This window comes from Rhinolophus hipposideros, assembly GCF_964194185.1.
Source record: "Rhinolophus hipposideros genome assembly, chromosome: 24".
In the NCBI taxonomy this organism is placed as follows: domain Eukaryota; kingdom Metazoa; phylum Chordata; class Mammalia; order Chiroptera; family Rhinolophidae; genus Rhinolophus; species Rhinolophus hipposideros.
Genome location: NC_138070.1, coordinates 4,281,345 through 4,300,118, shown reverse-complemented (window position 1 = coordinate 4,300,118; position 18,774 = coordinate 4,281,345). Strand labels below are relative to the sequence as shown.

The 18,774-nt window shown below is 41.9% G+C and overlaps 1 protein-coding gene across 5 annotated transcripts in view; it reads right to left on the bottom strand.

Annotated features, from left to right (window-relative positions):
• Positions 1 to 18,045, bottom strand: part of SBNO1 (strawberry notch homolog 1) — a 45,046-nt gene extending 27,001 nt beyond the window's left edge. For 2 of the 5 annotated variants that reach the window (XM_081036712.1, XM_081036713.1), the window contains exons 1-6: positions 17,873 to 18,045; positions 10,277 to 10,408; positions 9,670 to 9,774; positions 8,086 to 8,398; positions 4,475 to 4,575; positions 1,265 to 1,361 (exon numbers count right to left, since the gene is read on the bottom strand). In XM_081036712.1, coding sequence (XP_080892838.1) covers positions 1,265 to 1,361; positions 4,475 to 4,575; positions 8,086 to 8,398; positions 9,670 to 9,774; positions 10,277 to 10,408 — 748 coding nt within the window. In that variant the 5' untranslated portion in view covers positions 17,873 to 18,045. The remainder of the gene's footprint in view (positions 1 to 1,264; positions 1,362 to 4,474; positions 4,576 to 8,085; positions 8,399 to 9,669; positions 9,775 to 10,276; positions 10,409 to 17,872) is intronic. The other 3 variants (XM_081036714.1, XM_081036715.1, XM_081036716.1) reach the window with 3 other exon arrangements.
• Between the last annotated feature and the right edge of the window lie 729 nt (positions 18,046 to 18,774).

Here is an 18,774-nt window from a genome sequence, read left to right as displayed (position 1 = left end):
ATTAATGGTAAAGTACTGCTTAAATTGGACTAAAATGACCTACTTATCAACTATTTATGCTTTCAGTAGAGACTTGCTGATTAAAAAGATCTAGAAAAATACCAACTTAGTGTATACCACCAGGTTTTCCAGAAGTAACAGAACATACTCCTAGGTCCAGAAGTTTATTTGAATAATCATTCGCTTCAATAGTGAAAAAAACGTTTGCAATATAATTTTATCTTTAAAGGTATGTCAAAAGAAATCCTGGTTATAAAAGTAACAGTAACCAATTTCCCAAAACGTATAACGTGAATATAATTTAAAATAGTTGTCGGCAAACTGTGTCTATAAATGGTCAGATAGTAAATATCAGCTTTGTGGGGCATCTGGTCTCTTTTATAACTACTAAACATTTCTTTGTGGCAGGGCAAAAAAGCAGCCATAGCCAATAAATAAACCAATGGGCATGGCTACATTCCAATAAAACTTTATTTATAAAAATAGGCAACAGAACAGATTTAGTTTGCTGACTTCTAGTTTAAAGGGCCTTTGATAAACTCAATCCTTTTGTGAAAACTATTATTGGGGGAACAGATATCTAATTTCAGATACCACAACCTAAAGTTCATTTTAATGACGACAAAAGTATGCGATCCAGACATACCTGGTAAACAGAAATTTTTAGTTCAATGGTATTTATTAGTGACTTTTTATAGAAACTCAGAGTATATAAAAGACTAATTCTAGCCACAGATTTTTTTCATCATATCACCTCCATATAATGAAAAAGTGAAAATTTTTACACAAAACCTAAAAATTACTAATTTTCATAGTTATTATGGGGGGAAAAAGAATTGGTGTTAATGTAAACCATGGAATTTGAAGAGCATATTTTGGTTTTAAGATTCCCACATTTTTATGATTAGATAAGTTGTATAAACTACATAAAGCTCAGACATTTACATCTCTGCAATTTACTATGATTTTAATAATCACTGCTGATATGAGCAAAATTAACTTGAAATAAAACCCAAGCTTGTATTTTTGGTTTTAAAAGACTGCAATAATAAAACAAAGTTCATTATTAATTTGTGCAGAAAAAAATAATAAACAGTAAAATTTTCATGCAGATATTTTAAAACATACTGTGGTTTAAAACATAACATAGCTCATAGTTGTCAAAACATGGATCGCAATAAACAATAACGTGTGTGGGAAAGCTAGTTAAGTTCACAAGGAAGCCAGCAGTCTTTCATTATCCTGACCAATCCCAAAGACATACATTTTATTGGCATGTACTCTGCATAGGTCTCTGCGTGGCCCATTTCTTCTTCATCTTCTTCCTCTGGCTCCTCTTCCTCTTTTACAACAGGAACCTTCTGTAACGCAGAGAGCTTTATCAGTTCTAATGCAGAGACCGCAGGCCTAGCCAACACACAGAAACACTCTTCTGTAGGAATACCAGCTCTTCAGTCTCATAAACAGGACATACAACTTCTATATTCCCTACAATTCGGGTCACACTTTGTGGCTTCCCTGCTTCTCCAACGATGAGCAGACAAACCACGACCTACTCTCATCCCTAACACACACAGTCAGTGCAGGGCTCCAGCTCCCTTCCTTCCCGCCGCCATGATCTCAGGTTACTCTCCCCTTCCATACTGCCGACCACCCTCCCGGATACCCAGAAAGCTCTCCAACCTCAGTTCTCACTCCTCACACCAGTTCCAGGAACAGAAAGAGGGAGGGGTTTGGAGACAAAGGCAGATGAACCCCAGCAGCACACACATCCCACAGCGAGCACCACGGGCAGAAACTGTTTAAGTCTCACACCCCACACTCCTTCCAGTTCGCTTCCATCTATCTTTCTTCCCTCAGACCCTAAAACCAAAACCTCATTAAACTGTGGAGTTGAAAGGTTCTTCTGAAGGGCAGAGAATTTCCTTTCCACACCTGTGTCTCCATAGACACAACAACAATCATACATAGGATCCCGTATCCTGTACTCTCCAAACCTTGGCACATCTGACAGTAAAATGGGGAGCTACTGTAACTATGCCAGGAAAACTGGAGTAAACCCAGACTGTTCTAGGCAAACTGAGCAAATGGTCACCACAGTCGTGTTCCCATGTACTTCTCCACAGAATCTTACAGGGACAGAGGTAGAGAGGGATAGGGGCATCGGAAGACCTTAAACAAACCTCTTTTCACCACCAGCAAAACCACTTAGGAAAGCTCTTTATTAATGTGTGCTTGTTCGAGGAAGGTACAGAGTAGCTATGAAACCCAGCAGACCAAGAAGGGAGGAGGAGAAAGAGAAAACCCAGTCGGGACCTACAGGTTACGGCAAGGATAACATGGTATTGAAAGGTAGGAGCAGGCTCTTCTTCCGTTTTTATTTATTTCTATTTAGTCTAGAGCAGACTATGATGGCACACAGATTCTCAATAAATGTGAAAGGAAAAGGGAGGTGGATCGAGATAAACATCTAATCAATATCAACCCATGGAGTCCTCAGGAAAAAATCCAAAAAACTCCCAGTGTTCTCAGTACGTATGCCAAAATGAAACCCAATTTCCGAAACTGGACACAAAATGGGGTTGGCCAAAGAAACAAACATAACTCCCGTTTCTGCTCTTATTTATTTGTGTAATCTTGGGCAAATTACTTAAATTCTGACTCCTCCCATCTTCACCTTTACACCTTTTTCTCACCTATAAAATGGAAATTCACACTATGCTAAATGACCAGCCTCCTTCTATCACATCTTCCCCTACTAGATTTAAAAAAAAAAGAAATCACCAAGAGTATAATTGGAGGATAAGTTGGTAATACTAAAGGGTCACAAAATCCAGGGATCACACATGTATTTCTAAGCCAGCTGGATGTAAAATGGCAATTGCCACCAAGCTTAGGGTCCAGATACATGGGAGACGGTGGTACCTGAGGAATGCCTGCCCACTAAACAAAGTAATAATGCTCACTACTCAAGTCTAGGCACATTTTACAACATAGGAAATGTGGGCCCAGGGCTGTACAGTACTCCTATGTTTAAAGAGAACTTAAAAATCAGGATTTTTATGTTGCCAAAATTCAAAATTTTTCAAACTATTGTGGAGGCCAAACAAAACACATGTACCAAGTGGTTGTGGTCCACAGGCTACCAGTCTGCAGTCCGTTAGCTGTTTCCTGCCTGCCAGCATAATACAGAACTTTGGGCACATTATGGGCAAACATGGGATGGACTGTGAACCTGGGCACCAACCACAGAAAGCATTTCTTCAAGAAAAATGCATTCTCATTGCCCCAAAACTCAACTTCTAAATAAGAGTTGGCACACAACGATTAAGCAAAGTGGGTGCTGCCAGCACGCGTTCTCCTGGTCCCCATTCAAAACCTCAGGCCCAGGTTACTCGGCTGTCTCTCTAATCGCATATTCCAGCCCAAGTCCTCTCAATTCTCTGATATCGTTATGCGCTGTCACCTCTCCCTTTCTTCCTTTTGTCTCTCCTCTCTCTTTCCAGTCCCCCTACTGTAGACCCTTCGTCCTTCCCTTTTGGATTACTTACCCACCTCTTAATCTCTCCTCGCTACCGTGACTCATCCTGAATCACTAAAAGGTCCCTCCCACCTCCAGTGCTGCTGCACCAAGTCCGAAGTCCTTCAAACTCAACTCAGGACCGTACACAGAGCCCAAATCGACCACTGCCACTTCATCCTGCAAGCCAGGTGTCTTGGCTTATTGTCACCTAAGCACACAGCCATCGCCTGCTCTGTGCCTATTAAAGCCTTAGCTCCCTTCCTAAAATGCCCTCTCGAGGTCTCTCCATACTCAACACCCAAATTCCACTACACCTCTGCCATGAAACGAAGTCTCCCAGGCCAGGGCGAGCTCGCCTTCGTCCAAACTCAGAACCCTTGTGAGCATCCCAATGTACCTTATCACTTAAAACATGTGGTTGTCAAACTGTGTGTCTCTTCAAGGGGAAGCCACGCGGCATACTTCTTGTAGCAACTACCACACACACTCAGTATTATACGCAGCATAGTTCTCAAATAAATATACAGAATCAATAAACTTGAAGCACATAGCATTTCCAAAACGTAAGAAAAAAATATATAATTACTCACACCCAGACCATTATGTGATCTGATAGCTTATAAATAGCCACAGAGTCAGGTTCAATCCTAAAATGAACACGGTTACCATGTACTTAACTCCACAATGTATTTTTTCCCATCAGGTGAGATTCACAATAAAAAGATGTCAGTACTTGAATGTAATACTACATCCATCCCATCAACTATGCAAGTTATAATCACCTTCGTTAGTACATACTAGTTTATTCCAGTGAAGTTTAGTGCTTATTCATTAGTTTATGTAGCTGAGTAGCCCACCTTCACCCAAAGTTTTCTGAGGGTTATATTACAGCTCTTTTAGCCAAGTGTACTTTCATATCACACAAAAATACAGACAGCTTTTGAAACTCACCATGGTTGGGGAAAAACTCCTCATTTTCATGTCATTTATCCATATTCTTGCTACTTCTTTATTAGAAGACTCTTTCTTTATTGTACCATTGCTTACATCCGCTGAAGGGGAGAATCAATTTACACATTAGAACAAAATCTCAATTTCTTTTCCTATATTTTTAAAAACTCAATAAAGTTTACCCACTTAACAAACTGAAAAACACCAATTTGCTTATCACTAACTTAAATTCAGCACAAGGATGAAAATATTCAAAGCTATGTACCATTATGGAAGTAAGAACCTTAGAAAACAAGTAATTTAACAGGAAATGTGTGCACAGAAAATTTGAAAACTATCAAAAAAAACCACCTTAACCAGAACTATTTGAGAGTTTATTTCAACACAAATACCAAGAGCCAGCATTACTTTGAGATACCTTACTTGGTTCATTAAAAAACAAACACAAAAAAACCTGGTGCCCTCACTCAGAAAGACTCAATCTCACCTAATCTAATGGTACTTACTAATTGTCAAGGCAAAATGATTATTTCTGGAAGGAAACCAAACGGCAACTCTATTCTCCCCTTCCCTCAGACTACAAATCCCAACAAGGAACCTTTCTTCTCCTGTTCCGGTGGTTTGCACACTCTTGAGACACAGCTATACGAGCCCTCGATCTGCACAGCGACCAAAGCAGACCTGCTTGGCCTAGGAGTCCGGGGCCCCTGGAACCGGCCTCCATCGTCAGTGTCCCCAGAGCACTCTGGCACCTGGGATTTCTGAGATCACAATGTGAAAATCACTCCAGGGGCATGGATCAGCATTTTGTCTTTCTACCAAAAGATGGGCAGGATTTGGGAGGCCTGTCACTTGGGACTCTAAAATAACTAGGGTTAAAGTGTTGACAAAATAAGAAAGCTGGAACAGAGAGAATAAATTTGTTTAAGAGACTGTGGGAGAGCCAGTGAACAGCTCATAGATGAGTGACAGGACTGAGCTCAACAGGGGATCAAAACCCAAAGAGAAACCCAAAGGGCTAAGGGCTCCAAAGGGGCAATACCCACACAGATAAGAAACAAAAGAACACATAACACCTTGCTCTTTGCAGTTTCATACTTTTAATGTTCTTCCCTTTCAGTAAAAAGATGACCCTTTCCTACAATACAAACGTTTGTTTATCTTCAGCATTACTTACCCTGTTTCTTTTTCAGTCCTGGCCTCACCTGACAAAAGTTTCTCAGGCTTCCATACAAGGATGGCCTTGATTTGCAGCCGTTCGTCTTTTAAAAATGATTACACTGGCTGTGGGAGATGTTACCGTACTAGCTATTCCTCGGCCAGGTCCACGTCTCTCCTGTCTTCTGTTGTGCTCTCTAAACTCTTTCCTCACAATGGCATATGCCCTTCTCCTTTAAGTTAGGAAAGCATATGCTGATCTAAGGAGTGGCATACTCAGAAAGCCGCTCACATAAAAGCAGCAGTCTTTCTCCTCACTAAATCCAAAAACTTGAATGAAAAGCAGCTTCCACTAACTGCTGATCACCCCACGTCTCCAAGGAACCATTCCAAGGGCTGCCCTGCACTGCAGCTAGGTCTGGGCCAGTCCCGCTCTCCACAGCAGAAAATGGAAGTCAGTATTAAGACAGTTAAAATGACTGCGAGCAGTCCTGCTTTAAAATCTTTATTTCAGCCTATGGAATCAGTGTCAAATTTTTGACCTACAGAACTGTAAGATAATAAAGTTTTGTTATTTAAAAAAAATAAAATAAAATAAAATGATTTCACAACCAGCATGTAGCTGCCAGGTTGTAGTTACTTCAGGGCAATGACGTGGAGAATAAAATTATAGCCATAAGGGCATAACAGTAGAGACCCAAATATAAAGATGAGGTTACCTGACTTTTAATTGCATCTGTCACTGGAGACAAAGTTACTTCGACAACCATCCTACAAACACTTCTTGCCCCTCCCTTTGGAGTGCCCCATGCCCTCTACTTTACAAACACAAGCACATTACAATTTCCAAGCAGTCAATTCTGCTACAAAATTCTATACTGGTCTGTATCAGGTATGAAAACTGACCTCACAGTCAGAAAAATAAAGTACATTGCCTCGTTCCAAGGGCCTGACCAGCTGCTACACTCGTACTGTGTAGTATAAATCAGCATAAAGCTCCATTCTATCCCCATAATCCAAAACTACAACCCCAAGAAACTTCTTAAAAAAGAAAGAAAAAGGCACCTATTCCTATGCAACGATAAAAAATAGTGGTCAGATCAGGATATGACCAAGGTCAGAGTTAGCATTGCCAACAGTGCCCATCACCATTACTACGACAGGGACTCAAAGACTGAGTTCAGTGGAGAAGGGAAGGAAAGAATATCCCTCTTAAGAGTTCGCGTTTTTCAATTTCTAAAACTATACTACTAAAATTTGATATAAGGCCAAAGTTTAAAAAAGATGAATTCTGTTTTACCCCTAAAAACTACCTTACTAAACACGAAGCTTTGAGCACTCCACTTTAAGTTATAACCTTTTCCTGTCCCATACCCCATTTTCCATTTCTCTCCGTAGCACTTACCCCCATCTGACATACTATATAACGTACTGTTTCTCTCCACTAGAATGCAAGTTCCATGAGGGCAGAAATTTCAATAGTTTTCTTCCCAGCCTTAGCCTCAAAATCCCAGAACAGTGCTCGACACACAGTAGACACAATGATATTTATATATCACTCTAAATATCTGTAGAATGAATGAGCAACAACAAAAAAGCCACTCCAGGGCAGAAAAACTAACTATAAAATCTACATTCTTTATGCACAAATGAATTCCTTAAAAGGTGTGATCAAACCATTGTTGAACTTTTGCCTTTTAAATCTAAACCTATCCTTAAAGTATTATGGATTAGCTAGTGGTGATGATTGCACAACTCTGTGGATATACTAAAATCTACTGAATTGTACACTTTGAAAGGGTAAATTTTATGGTACGTAAATTATATCTCAATAACGCAAAAATTAAAAAGCATTATGGCTGTTCACTCTTCAGGGAAACATGAATTATTTTATAACGAAGAATGCATGTACTTTAAGAGTATTTACTAAAAACCCAACTATCCACAGCAATGAAACCAATGACAGGCAAAATCATAAAACTGCAAAAGTTAAAGTATCAAAGTACACAAAGACTGCTGTCTCAAACATGATCCAAAAACCACCAGCAATAATAACTCCAAAAAGGTTGTTAAAATGCAGATTCCTAGACCCCACTGCAGACCTACTATATCTGATTCTGTTTTTGAACAAGATCCCCAATGATTTATAGGCACATAAAGTTTGAGAAGCACTGATTTAAAGGACTGGGGAAAAGGTTCACAATATATAAAACTGAGATCTCATGATGCCAATGAAGCCACTTGGTGATTCCATACTTCATTTCAAAGCTAAACACTAAGGTTTCTAAATTTTTGCTTCTCTTGAATTGTATAAACAGTGTTAAATGTAGAGAGTGATGAAGTTATTACCTCTTTCATGTCCAGTTCTCCTAAGACCCAAGCAAACCCTTAAAAGCAGAGACAAACCTTACCAAAGGCAGACAGCTGACACCACTGAAAACAGAGAGACTTACTAGCTGCTGTTGCAACTGGCTGAGCAATATTAGCCGGTGGCTTCAGTTTCATGAGTTCGTTCAGACTATTATTTTTTAGTAGGTCCTTCAGTTGAACCTGGTCTTTTGAAGGAGCAGAGGTCATGGCATTCCGTATTGCTGGCGCTGACACTGAAGGGCGCGTGTTTGCAGTAGTCTGGATAAACTTGGTTAAAGTGATGGTTTGCCTATTCGTTGTTGCAGGTGGTGTTTTAGTCATTACAATTGTAGATCCCAAGGTTGGAAGCTGATTTATTTGATTCAGCACAAAAGTAGTAGTAGATGGAGGCTGCTGCTAGAAAAGGAAACCATATGCATCATACCACTGAAAAATGCTTTATTCTCTACTGTAGTCTATATCCATAAACACAGTAAGCCATCTAAAAACCTAAAGTTGACTTTTATTCTTATCTAACCATTGGCACTTTGTCTTTAATTAAACTAGCAAGCTAAAACACACCACTTTGAGGGAAAAAAGGTATAGTTGTAGTGTGCCATTTTCTGTAACTGTCGGGGATAAGCAAGCATACAATGGGACTATCCTAAACTGTGACGTACAGTGACCCTATATAGCACAAGGGAACAGGACCGGAAAGACTTTCTAATCCCAGCATGCCCGCCCGACTACGCAGATACCCTTAGGAAAACCTCTTCACCTCTGGAGGCCCAGGCTCTCTGAAGACCCTTTTCCCTCTCTAACATTCTATGATTTTTGTCCAGGCTTTGTTGTCACACAGACTATACTAGTATTTAAAATATTAACAAGATAAAACCACCAAGCAGAATTTTAAATTCCTGTGTCACATAAATGATACACCCAAGTAAATTACAAATACTGGTGATCCTGTAGGTGCTACCTTTGAGTCTAAAACAAAACTACACAGCATTTTTAATGCTGGAAAAAATGCAAAAAAAGTCAAGATTTGAGGATAACAATATGACCATGACTACAAATGACTAAAGTATAACTGTGATACTTTTATAAATTTAAGTATATTTCTACTACCTTTCCTCCATGAGCTTTTTTATTTTTCCATGATTCCTATAACAAGAATCTTCTAGATACTATGTATTACTTTTAAATAAAACTCTCAACAATAATTTGTGACAAGTTATCAAATTTTAACCAGTTTGTCAAATAATGTTTATACCACTAGGCTTAAATTCATAATTGCTATGTTTTAAAGTAAGGTCAGAGGAACTCCATATTTAAAGCACAATTATAATCACATAAAAATTATATATACCAATGGACAAAAGCCGAAATAAATAAGTAAAAACGAAAAGTGTAGTGGGACAATGTATAGTTCCATCTTTACTTCATGAATTTCTTTATCATTTGTCATAAAGAAAATAAATTTCGGTTTTGTCCAATTTATCTTTTAACCAATATAACTACCATAAGAATGAAACAAATGTTTTACAAAGTAGGAGGTGAGGGTAGAATATTGGGAAAGAAGTAGCAAAAGCAGAACTAGGAGATAAAACTGTTTCACATCAAAAGTTACTTTCTTACTACAATCCTCAACTATTTTAGTAGTAATGCCAAATCTAAGTAATTCTTACCCTAACATTTAATAGTGCTGGAGTAGGTACCGTCTCTGGTTCATGTTTAACAGGAACTGCTGCTTCAGTCTCCAAACCTAGTTCTAATGTACTAAGTGGCACTGACTGTTGAGAAAAAAATATAGAGAAAGAAATAATGACAGCAGTGAATTCTGTTTCAAGAACAAGAGATGTATTTATTTAAAAAAAAAAAGTAAAGCTTTACATTAACGGAATGTAAAATCACTGATACCAAGTATAAAGTAACAATATTTACAGGCATAACATTTTCACAAAACTACACTACCACCAGAATCTTATTTTTGTCTTCAGAAAATGTGTATAGTGAAACCTCAGAAAAATGTTCCTACAAAGTACAAAGACACCTATTAGGGAGATAAACTGTCTCCCACAAGACTCTAAACAATTGGTTTCTTACTTATATCAAAGCAAAAAATGTCCTGATTTTCATTGCAAATGTTTTTCCACATCATGAATTGAAGACTCAACATAAAAATAATATCCACATGCATAGTTAAAATTAAGGCTTAATAATACCTACTTTTGTAAGTACAAATTAAAATTAAGAAAAAGCCTCCTTTTTACAGAAGCCTTGGAAAACTCTTACCTGGTGAACTGAAGGGGTCGGTGTTGGAGTTGCAAGCCCCGCATCTCCACCATCGATATCAAAGAGGTCATTCGGACTAATTCCACTCTCACTCAAAGCAGCAAGCAGTAAATCTTGCCCTGGCTCCACCATCTTTAGAACAAAGTATTAAATATTAGCATAAAAAACTTATAATGACAAATAAGTCTCTCCTAAATATAAAGCAACATTTTCACCCAGATCCAGTCATTAGTTATGAAGAATCTGCTACATGTCAGGCAAAATGGAGGAACTGTCTCTGATCCCCAAAAGTCCACATTAATGCAGAAAGGACAGCGAAGCATGTAACTCACACCAAGATTCTGTGTCTACAAAATGCTGTGGGAACACAGGACGCACTGCACTTTGCCTAGGCAGAAAAGTTACAAAGATGCCAGTGGACCTGAATCTCAAGGAAGGAGTCACCAGGTGGACTAGGATCTTCTGGACAGCGTATTCAAGTTCATGGAGGCGTGAAAGACACTGGCACCCTCTACACTCAGCAGCAGGGAGACATCTTCGGAAACTGTTACAGCATACCAGGAGAGAGAGGTGCTACAACAGCGAGGTGTAAAGAGAAAGAAGGGGGAATAATGGATTCCAAGATATTTAGGAAGGAGAATTCGTTAAGACCAGGTTTAAATAAAAGCTCAAAGCAAAAGGTAAACTATGAAACACACACAAAAAACCATGAGTTGATGGATAATTTAAAGTTAAGCCAAAAGAAAGTAAACCAAAGTTGAGCCCAGGAAACCTAAATGATGAGTTATGTGGACTTGGGGGGGGGGGGGAATGCCTACTTAGCAGTAAGCAAATACATTTTAGGTTGGGGTTTCCTAACTGTACTCTTAGGAGCCAGATCAAAGTATTCTGCCATCAAAATGGAGCAAAAGCTTAACAGAGCTTTCTCAATTTACACTTTCTCATTAACTTATCTGAAATAACCAATTTATATATACAAACATACTTATGGGAAACCTCTACTTGTTTTTCTCAAAAAACTAATTTTATGTTAGATAATACACTAATTTTCAGTTAGTCCATTTGTTCTCGGGCTACGCAACAGAATTAAATGTGTGTTTCATTATGTCCTACAAAAAGAAAGGTGTGAGCCGAGAACGCCATGACCGTGACTTCCAACATACAACATCTACTGGTTTAGATTAAAGCAAGATATTTAACAGAAACCCTCGACTAGGTAGGTCTATGTCACACAAGCTTGTGTATCATTTAGAAAAAAAGTTTTAACAGAAACATGAGTTTACGTTAGAAAATCACAGATATCCATAAATGAAACTAAGGGCAGACCTACTGTTTAAAAGATGGGAGGAAGGACAGACAGCCTAAAGGAGATTTCCCCAAATTTTTTCAGAAAAAGAAAGAAGTCTAAGAAAGAAAACATTTTGAGCAGGAAGGAGGAAGGGAATGGAATTGATAGTGACTAATTATCTTTTTACGAGCTTGACATAGTATTAGGTCTTCGTATACATCACAAGCCCACAACAACCCTAAGCAAGACAGGTATTATAATTTTAGAGATGAAACTGCAGCTCAGAAAGCTTAAATTACCTGCCCAGGGTCACCCACCCAGATCTACATTGTTCAAACTCCCAAAGCCCATGCATTCTTTCCAATGAGTAGATCAATTAAGTGTTGGTAACCTTGAAGTTTCAATACTTAAAATTGGAAGGGGGATGGAATATTAGACAGCAAGATGAAAATGGTATGAAGGAAATGAATGCCAGAGACAAACAGGAGAAATGTCCAACATGGATTTACAATAAAGATGATGCATTTTTTTCTAATATAGACATAGTTGACCATACTTTACAAATCATCCTAGTACACAGTACAAATATGTACCAAGAGAGTTAAACCAGTGTTTCAAAAACATTTTAACCCATAAAATATTTCATTAGGACCAACGACCTGTGGGAATAGGAGATCTTGGCCCACTTGCTGTGGCTAATCTTGACCTAAATTATTAATAATAGAACTTAAGACTATCAAAATGTCATCTTTTAAAACATTGGAAATAATTATTTACATTTGGAAAAAAATACATTGTTTGAAATCAGTGACTCCTAAAAGCTACAGACCACCCAACCCTTGGAGAGCCTGAGACTCATGAATCAATCCATCAGATATGTGTGTACCAAGCCCTGTCTAATTATATTCAAAAGTCCAGAAAAGTCATTAACTCATGAAATTTTTTTTTAATTAATTTTATTGGGGTGACAATTGTTAGTAAATTTACATAGATTTCAGGTGTACAATTCTGTATTACATCGTCTATAAATCCCATTGTGTGATCACCACCCAGAGTCAGTTAACTCATGAAATTAAAAAAAAAAAAAAAATCACTGAAAAATGTTAGCATTACTTTGTCTTGTGCACCTGAAACTAATAAAAAAAAACCACAAAACAAAACAACAAAAAATGTTAGCAAATTCATGAGAGCTTTTTGAAATATACTTTCGGCAACTATATGGTGATGGAAAGAGAACTGACTCTGTGTGGTGTATAGATGTGATGTATAGATGATGTATTACAATGTGATGTACAGACGATGTATCACAGAATTGTACACTTGAAACCTACGTAACTTTACTAACCATTGTCACCCAATAGACTTATACTTTTTGAATAATGAGCATTAAAAGTACAAAAATATTACCATGGAAGGGAGGAAGTTGGGGGAGAAACTTGGTGTTCATACAAGAAATGATGACAAATTATAAATAACACTATCAGTGACCTATTCAAAATTCATTCATAAGAATCACAACTTGTGACCTCTGATCTGAGTAGTGAGCTAGTAGTGACAATGTAAGACGTTGTCTTTTATAAGCTATTAAAGAGAAAGATTTTTTAATTTTATATACATTTTACATACAAACAAAATCTAGGGATACTTTCTCTTTTAGCCAATTGGGCACAAATTCTCTACTTGCACTTTTTTTTGCAGTGAGAAGGGGAAAAAGAGAGGAAACGTCTGTGTCACTCTCTAACTCCATCAGGTAAAAACCCTGACTATTTCATCATATTCGTTCTGAAACTACTACAGACTCAAATAATTTCGGTGCTCTTAAGTGAGAGCCCTTAAAAGGTTGTATTATCTAATCTTCTCCTCACTTTACAAATCAGTAGGATTTATTCCTGAGAGGGAAAACAACATTTTCACTTTGAACCCACCAAGCACAATATAAATGCAAATACTGGTAGGTGTGAGAGAACTGTTACAATGTGTCTACAAAGGATTTCAGAGACTTCAGATGACACTACCAGTGACCTACTCAAAATTCATTCAATCTAACAAACCCAAAAGTTACTAATAGCAGAGTGATTCCATCTCAAACAATGGACAACAAAATAGCTCCATTTTTATTACAAACACATTTGAAAAATATCACCTATTTCAAAATAGTACACTATGAAAGCGACAATGATAAATAAAAAACAAGGACACAGTAGTAGAGAGAAACTAAGAGCCATCCTTGGCAGGAAGAGAATCCTGAGAAACAATAGCCAATCAGAAGAATGAAAGGATACAGTTCCCACTGAGAATATCTACACTGAAACCTATCAAGGAGTACAAGGTTCCCCTTGTTGAGACCTAAAACAGGTCTTTATAGCTCTGGGCACATGCAAGGGATGGGTTCACAGTGGTGGCAGCATACCACACAGGCTGAGAAGACTCGGAGAAGACTGGAGTCAAGCAGAATACCGGGATTCAAATACTGGCTACATCACCCACCATCAGTATAACATGATCAAGTAGTAAGTTCTATGACTCAGTTTCCTCCTCTTCATATGGGAATAAAAACAGAACCTACCTCATAAGATTGCTGTATTATTTGAAATAAATGTTACTTACTATCATTTTGATAAACATTAGTATCATGTCCAAAAAATGTTTTCTTCCATATCGCTGATGCAACTTTATATCACAGAATACAAACTATTTGGTGGCAATCTATCCAATAATTAACTTCCAAATAAGTTCTCTAAAACACTAGTGCCCTTTTATTTTTTTCCCCTTCTCCCCTCCCACCCCCAACATTCTGATTCAAGCCGTCGTCTGTCAGTCTAGTTGTGTAGGACACAGCTCCCTGGCCCATGCTGGTATTATGAGCCTTGCGCTCCCCCGGCTGAGGCAGTCGGACAACAGCCCACAGCAGCTCTCGCTGGCTGTCGGCCGCTCACGATGGCTGCTGGCCGCTCACACTGGCTGCTGGCCACTCATGCTGGCCACCGGCAGCTTCTGGCAGCACACGGTAGCCCACCAGCCCACGGCTGCTCAGGGCAGCCCAGCTCCAGGGAGAGCCGTAGTTCACAGTCTTAGCTATAGAAGGCACAGCTCAGTGGCCCACGTGGGAATCAAACCAACAACGTCAAGGATAGGAGCATAGCGCTCCAACCACCTGAGCCACGGGGCCCAGCCCGACTAGTTCCCTTTTTTACCTAAAAGTGTCACACATCCAGTTTCTCTAGTTAATCCATTAGTGTGTCTCAAGGAAACTGGTAGACATCTTTAAACGGGGACAGAAAATACTACTTAGCAAGTATTTTTGCCAGAACTTAGTAACAAAAGGTTTTTTCTCGTTCCTTAATAATGATAAACATGTCTGATTTTTGACTCAGCTTCAACTTTGCTTTTATGCAGCCCAGATGTGATGACTGACATACAGTTTAAGAATCTGAAAGATAATGATCCACTTAGAATTTAGCTGATATAGTCAGTCCATCAACAAGTATTTATTAAGTGTCTAATGAGTGCTGGTTCCTGAAGAACACGAAGAGAAAGGTCGGTACAAAGTTCGTTGCAGAGGGTTTTCTTTACCTAAAAGGATGTAATCCGTATTTTTTTTTTCATTAGTTTCAGGTGTAATCTGTATAGGGAGCAATTGCTCAGTGAAGTGCCCCTCCTCCACTCATTCAAAACCTATAGGAAGAATGGATTCACAAAGGAATATGCAGATTACAAAGTTTCAAAAATGCCTTCCAAAAGAAACACAGGAAAGAATCCGGGAGAAACGAAAAAACTTTCTTGAACACTACATCAAATTCACATGGCGAGTCTTGAGATTTAGTATATGGTTGGACTGTTTTCTCTTTTAACCCTCAAAACAGCCCATGAATGAATGCTACCCATTACCCCCTTTATCACAGATGACAAACTGAGACTTAGAGAGTGTTAACAAGGTAACAACAAAGCCAGCACGGACCAAATTACAAACCCAGGAGGTCTGACACCACCCCATTCCTCCAACATGCTGCACTCTTAACCCTGTATCACTAGTTTTCAAACTGCTGGCCACAACACAGTGGGTTGTCAAATCAAGTTAGTGCACCATGACCAGTATTTTTAAATATTTCAGTACAGAACAGAAAATTAGTGCACAGGCAGGTAGAGGATCAACATTTCATGAAACGAGTTTTTCAGTTCTATGTGACTATATGTACTAGATCACAACGTAAAACATGTTTCTTACTGTGAGATGCATTAATAAGGCTTGAAAATGCTGTGCTATACACTGCCACCAAAAAATAAACAAGCAAGTTAATTTGATGGGTTTTGTACCATATCTTATTCATAAAATACTTTCTGTTCTTAAAGAGCCTATGTTTTCCATCTACAATTTCAGTGATACCCCAAGGTGGACGTTAATACTTAGTAAATTTAACCACATCAAAGTGGATGTCAATTAGCATCAGAAACAAAGAGCACTGCAAAAACTTCAGGATTACATCATTTTGGTTATTAATCGGCTATTTAATGTGAAAGCAATTCCTGTCAGGAAGTATCTTTACATCAACTTTATGCAGGCAAAGCGTGGGAACGCACAGAACCTCACAAAAGGTCACAAGGTAGGACCAGACCTGGGATCTGAGTGTTCACGTCCTTCACAGGTGGCAGGACTCGAAAGCTCCACTTGGAGATTAAGAAATGCCCAAATGTATCTGTGGCTCAAATCTTTGCGGCAAATGATTTTTAAAAGCATGAAAAAAAAAAATGTCCACATCCTGCCCGTTTTAAAATGGTAATCTCAGCAAAGCCCTTACAATATGCATTCAATAAGTGAATGAATAAATGAATGGACAGACCGTAAGCCACTAAGCCTCCTCTGTTAACAGAAACTAAAGTAAAATACATTTAAAATTTTGAAGAGAATTGTGTAGGAATACAGTTAGATCGGAAGATAAAACACACAAGGCAAAGAAAACGGTAAAGATGCCCTCTCTGATAAGGTCGATTTTGAAAACTTCAAACGTGAAAATAAAATGCTCCCTGGCTTGCAAAATTAATGTCCCACGCAAGGAACCAGGAGCAAACCCTGCGTTTTACCCTGGAAGTTCTGTCAAAACTACCGTTCCCGCAGTGGTTCCCCAACACGTGCCGGGGGGGCCCCGCGCGCACCGTTAGCTCACGCGCCCGCACGTTCAAGTCCCCGCAGCGGGCGCTGGTGCTGACAGCGTCTGGACGCCGCGGCCGGCGCCGGGAAAGCCCCAGGCCGTCTCTGATTCGGACTGTGCAGCGAATGGGGAACGTAAACCGCTAATGATCAACTTCCAAAGGTCAAAGGGGACCCAGTTTTTAACCTTCCCTCATCAACACGTGTTCAGTACAAACTTCCGGGTGCGGTCACAATTGGCTGCGCAATTCAATGGATAAAAACGCTGCTTTATTGGCCTCCTTTCCGCGTCCGTTCTTTTGCCCCGTTTCTCAGCCAGCGACTCCCCAAAACAAAAGCCTCCCGCGGTACGCGGAGCTGCTCCGCGCGGCGCAAGTGCGAGGTCCGCGAACGTGAACCGAACAGAAGCACAAAGCGGGGCTGGGAAGGGGAGGCGCGGGACGGCGGGGTCGGGGCAGAAACAATCGCCGGGACTCGGGAACGTCCGCGTCTCGTCCGCGGAGAAACGGACCCCACGCCGCGGCCGGGAAGCGCCGGCGCCCGGCGGCCCGGGAAGTTCAGACGCCGGGCGCCCGGACGCCCGCCAAGTAAGCGACGCCCCCGGCGCGCGGCGCCTCCACCCGGGCGCCGACGGCCGGGGCGAGGCGTGAGGTGGCCCCGCGCGCCCCGCGCCCCTGCCCGCCGCCCCGGAGCGAGGGCAGCGGCAGCGGCAGGTGCGGCCGCTCGGGGCGACCGGCGCCTCCCGCTCTCGCTCCAACCGGCGCCCGCGCCCGGCGGGAGGACTTCGGCAGGACCGTGGAGCTCACTCTCCTGCGCGTCCCGGACCTCGCGGCGCCGGCGTCCGCACCCCCTGCCTCCCGCCCCGAGGGGCTGCGTCCTGCCGGGGACCGCGGAGCCCCCGGGGCCCGAGAGTCCCACGCGCGGCGACCGCAGGGCCCGGCGCCGACGGGCGGAGGCAGCGCACACCCCGGAGCCGGCGCCGAGACCAAGCCCCCGGGCGCCCCGGGTCGCGCAGCTGAGGGGGCGGCCGGGAGGCCCCAACCCCGGGGGAGGTGGCGGCCCCCCCAGCCCGGCCCCACACGGCCCCGCGAGGAGGGTGGGAGTGGGAGGCTGTCCGGGAGGGCGAGTGTGGAAGCTGAGGAGGGCTGGCGTAAAGACTTACTTTCCCCGCGGGATGCGACGCCGGAACAGCTTCCCCCGGGCGGCCAGAGCTTGAAGAACCAGAGGCGAGCGGAGCGGGGGCGGCGGCGGCGGCGGCGGCGGCGGCAGCGGCGTCCGGCTCTGCCTACCTACCCGCCGCCATCTTGACGCCCCTCCCCCCAGCCCCCCCGCCCTGCCGGGAGGGGAGGGGGCGGGGCGACGGACGGGGCGCCGCGCGCCACGCGCCCCACATGACTTCCTCCCTCCCCCACCGCGCTGCCCAGCGCCGCTCTCCGCCCCGCCTCCCTCCTAGCTGAAAGAAGATGATTTACCCCCCCCCCCATCTTGACCGCCCCCGCCTTCGCCGCCAAGCACGGACTCCGCCGGCTCCCGCCGACCCGGTACCAGTGGTTGGATCCGACGGAATTCCGGAACCCAAACGGTCCATTACCGCGGCTCCGGGGTGGGCGAGGGGTGAGGGGGCCGGGTTTCCGAGAAGGGGGAGGGGGAAAGCGAAGGCCGCTTAGGAGAGTCACGTGTCTACTGCTTCCGCCGGCGTTCGGAAGACCTCGCGAGATTTCCGTTCCTCCTCCCTTTCTCCCCTGCTGTCTGTCGGGAAGAAGGTCGGAGCCCTGGGTCCACGAGCAGGTCAGCGGGTGGGCCGGGCGCATGCGTCCCACATCTGCTTTCAAAGTCGGACTAGGAGGGGCCCGCAGCTATTTTCAAAACCCTTTTGGTGCGTGGTGTTGGTCCAGGAAGTTTACCTAGTGGCTTCTCTGTCACTTTGAAAAGCTTTTCGTTACCTAGTCAATCCAAAAAACAAAAAAATGTTTGCACATGCATTGCTTGTTATGCTTGCGCTAAGCACTTTATTCAATATGAAACTACAAGTAATTCGGCAGGTCCACTGCCATTTATCATAGC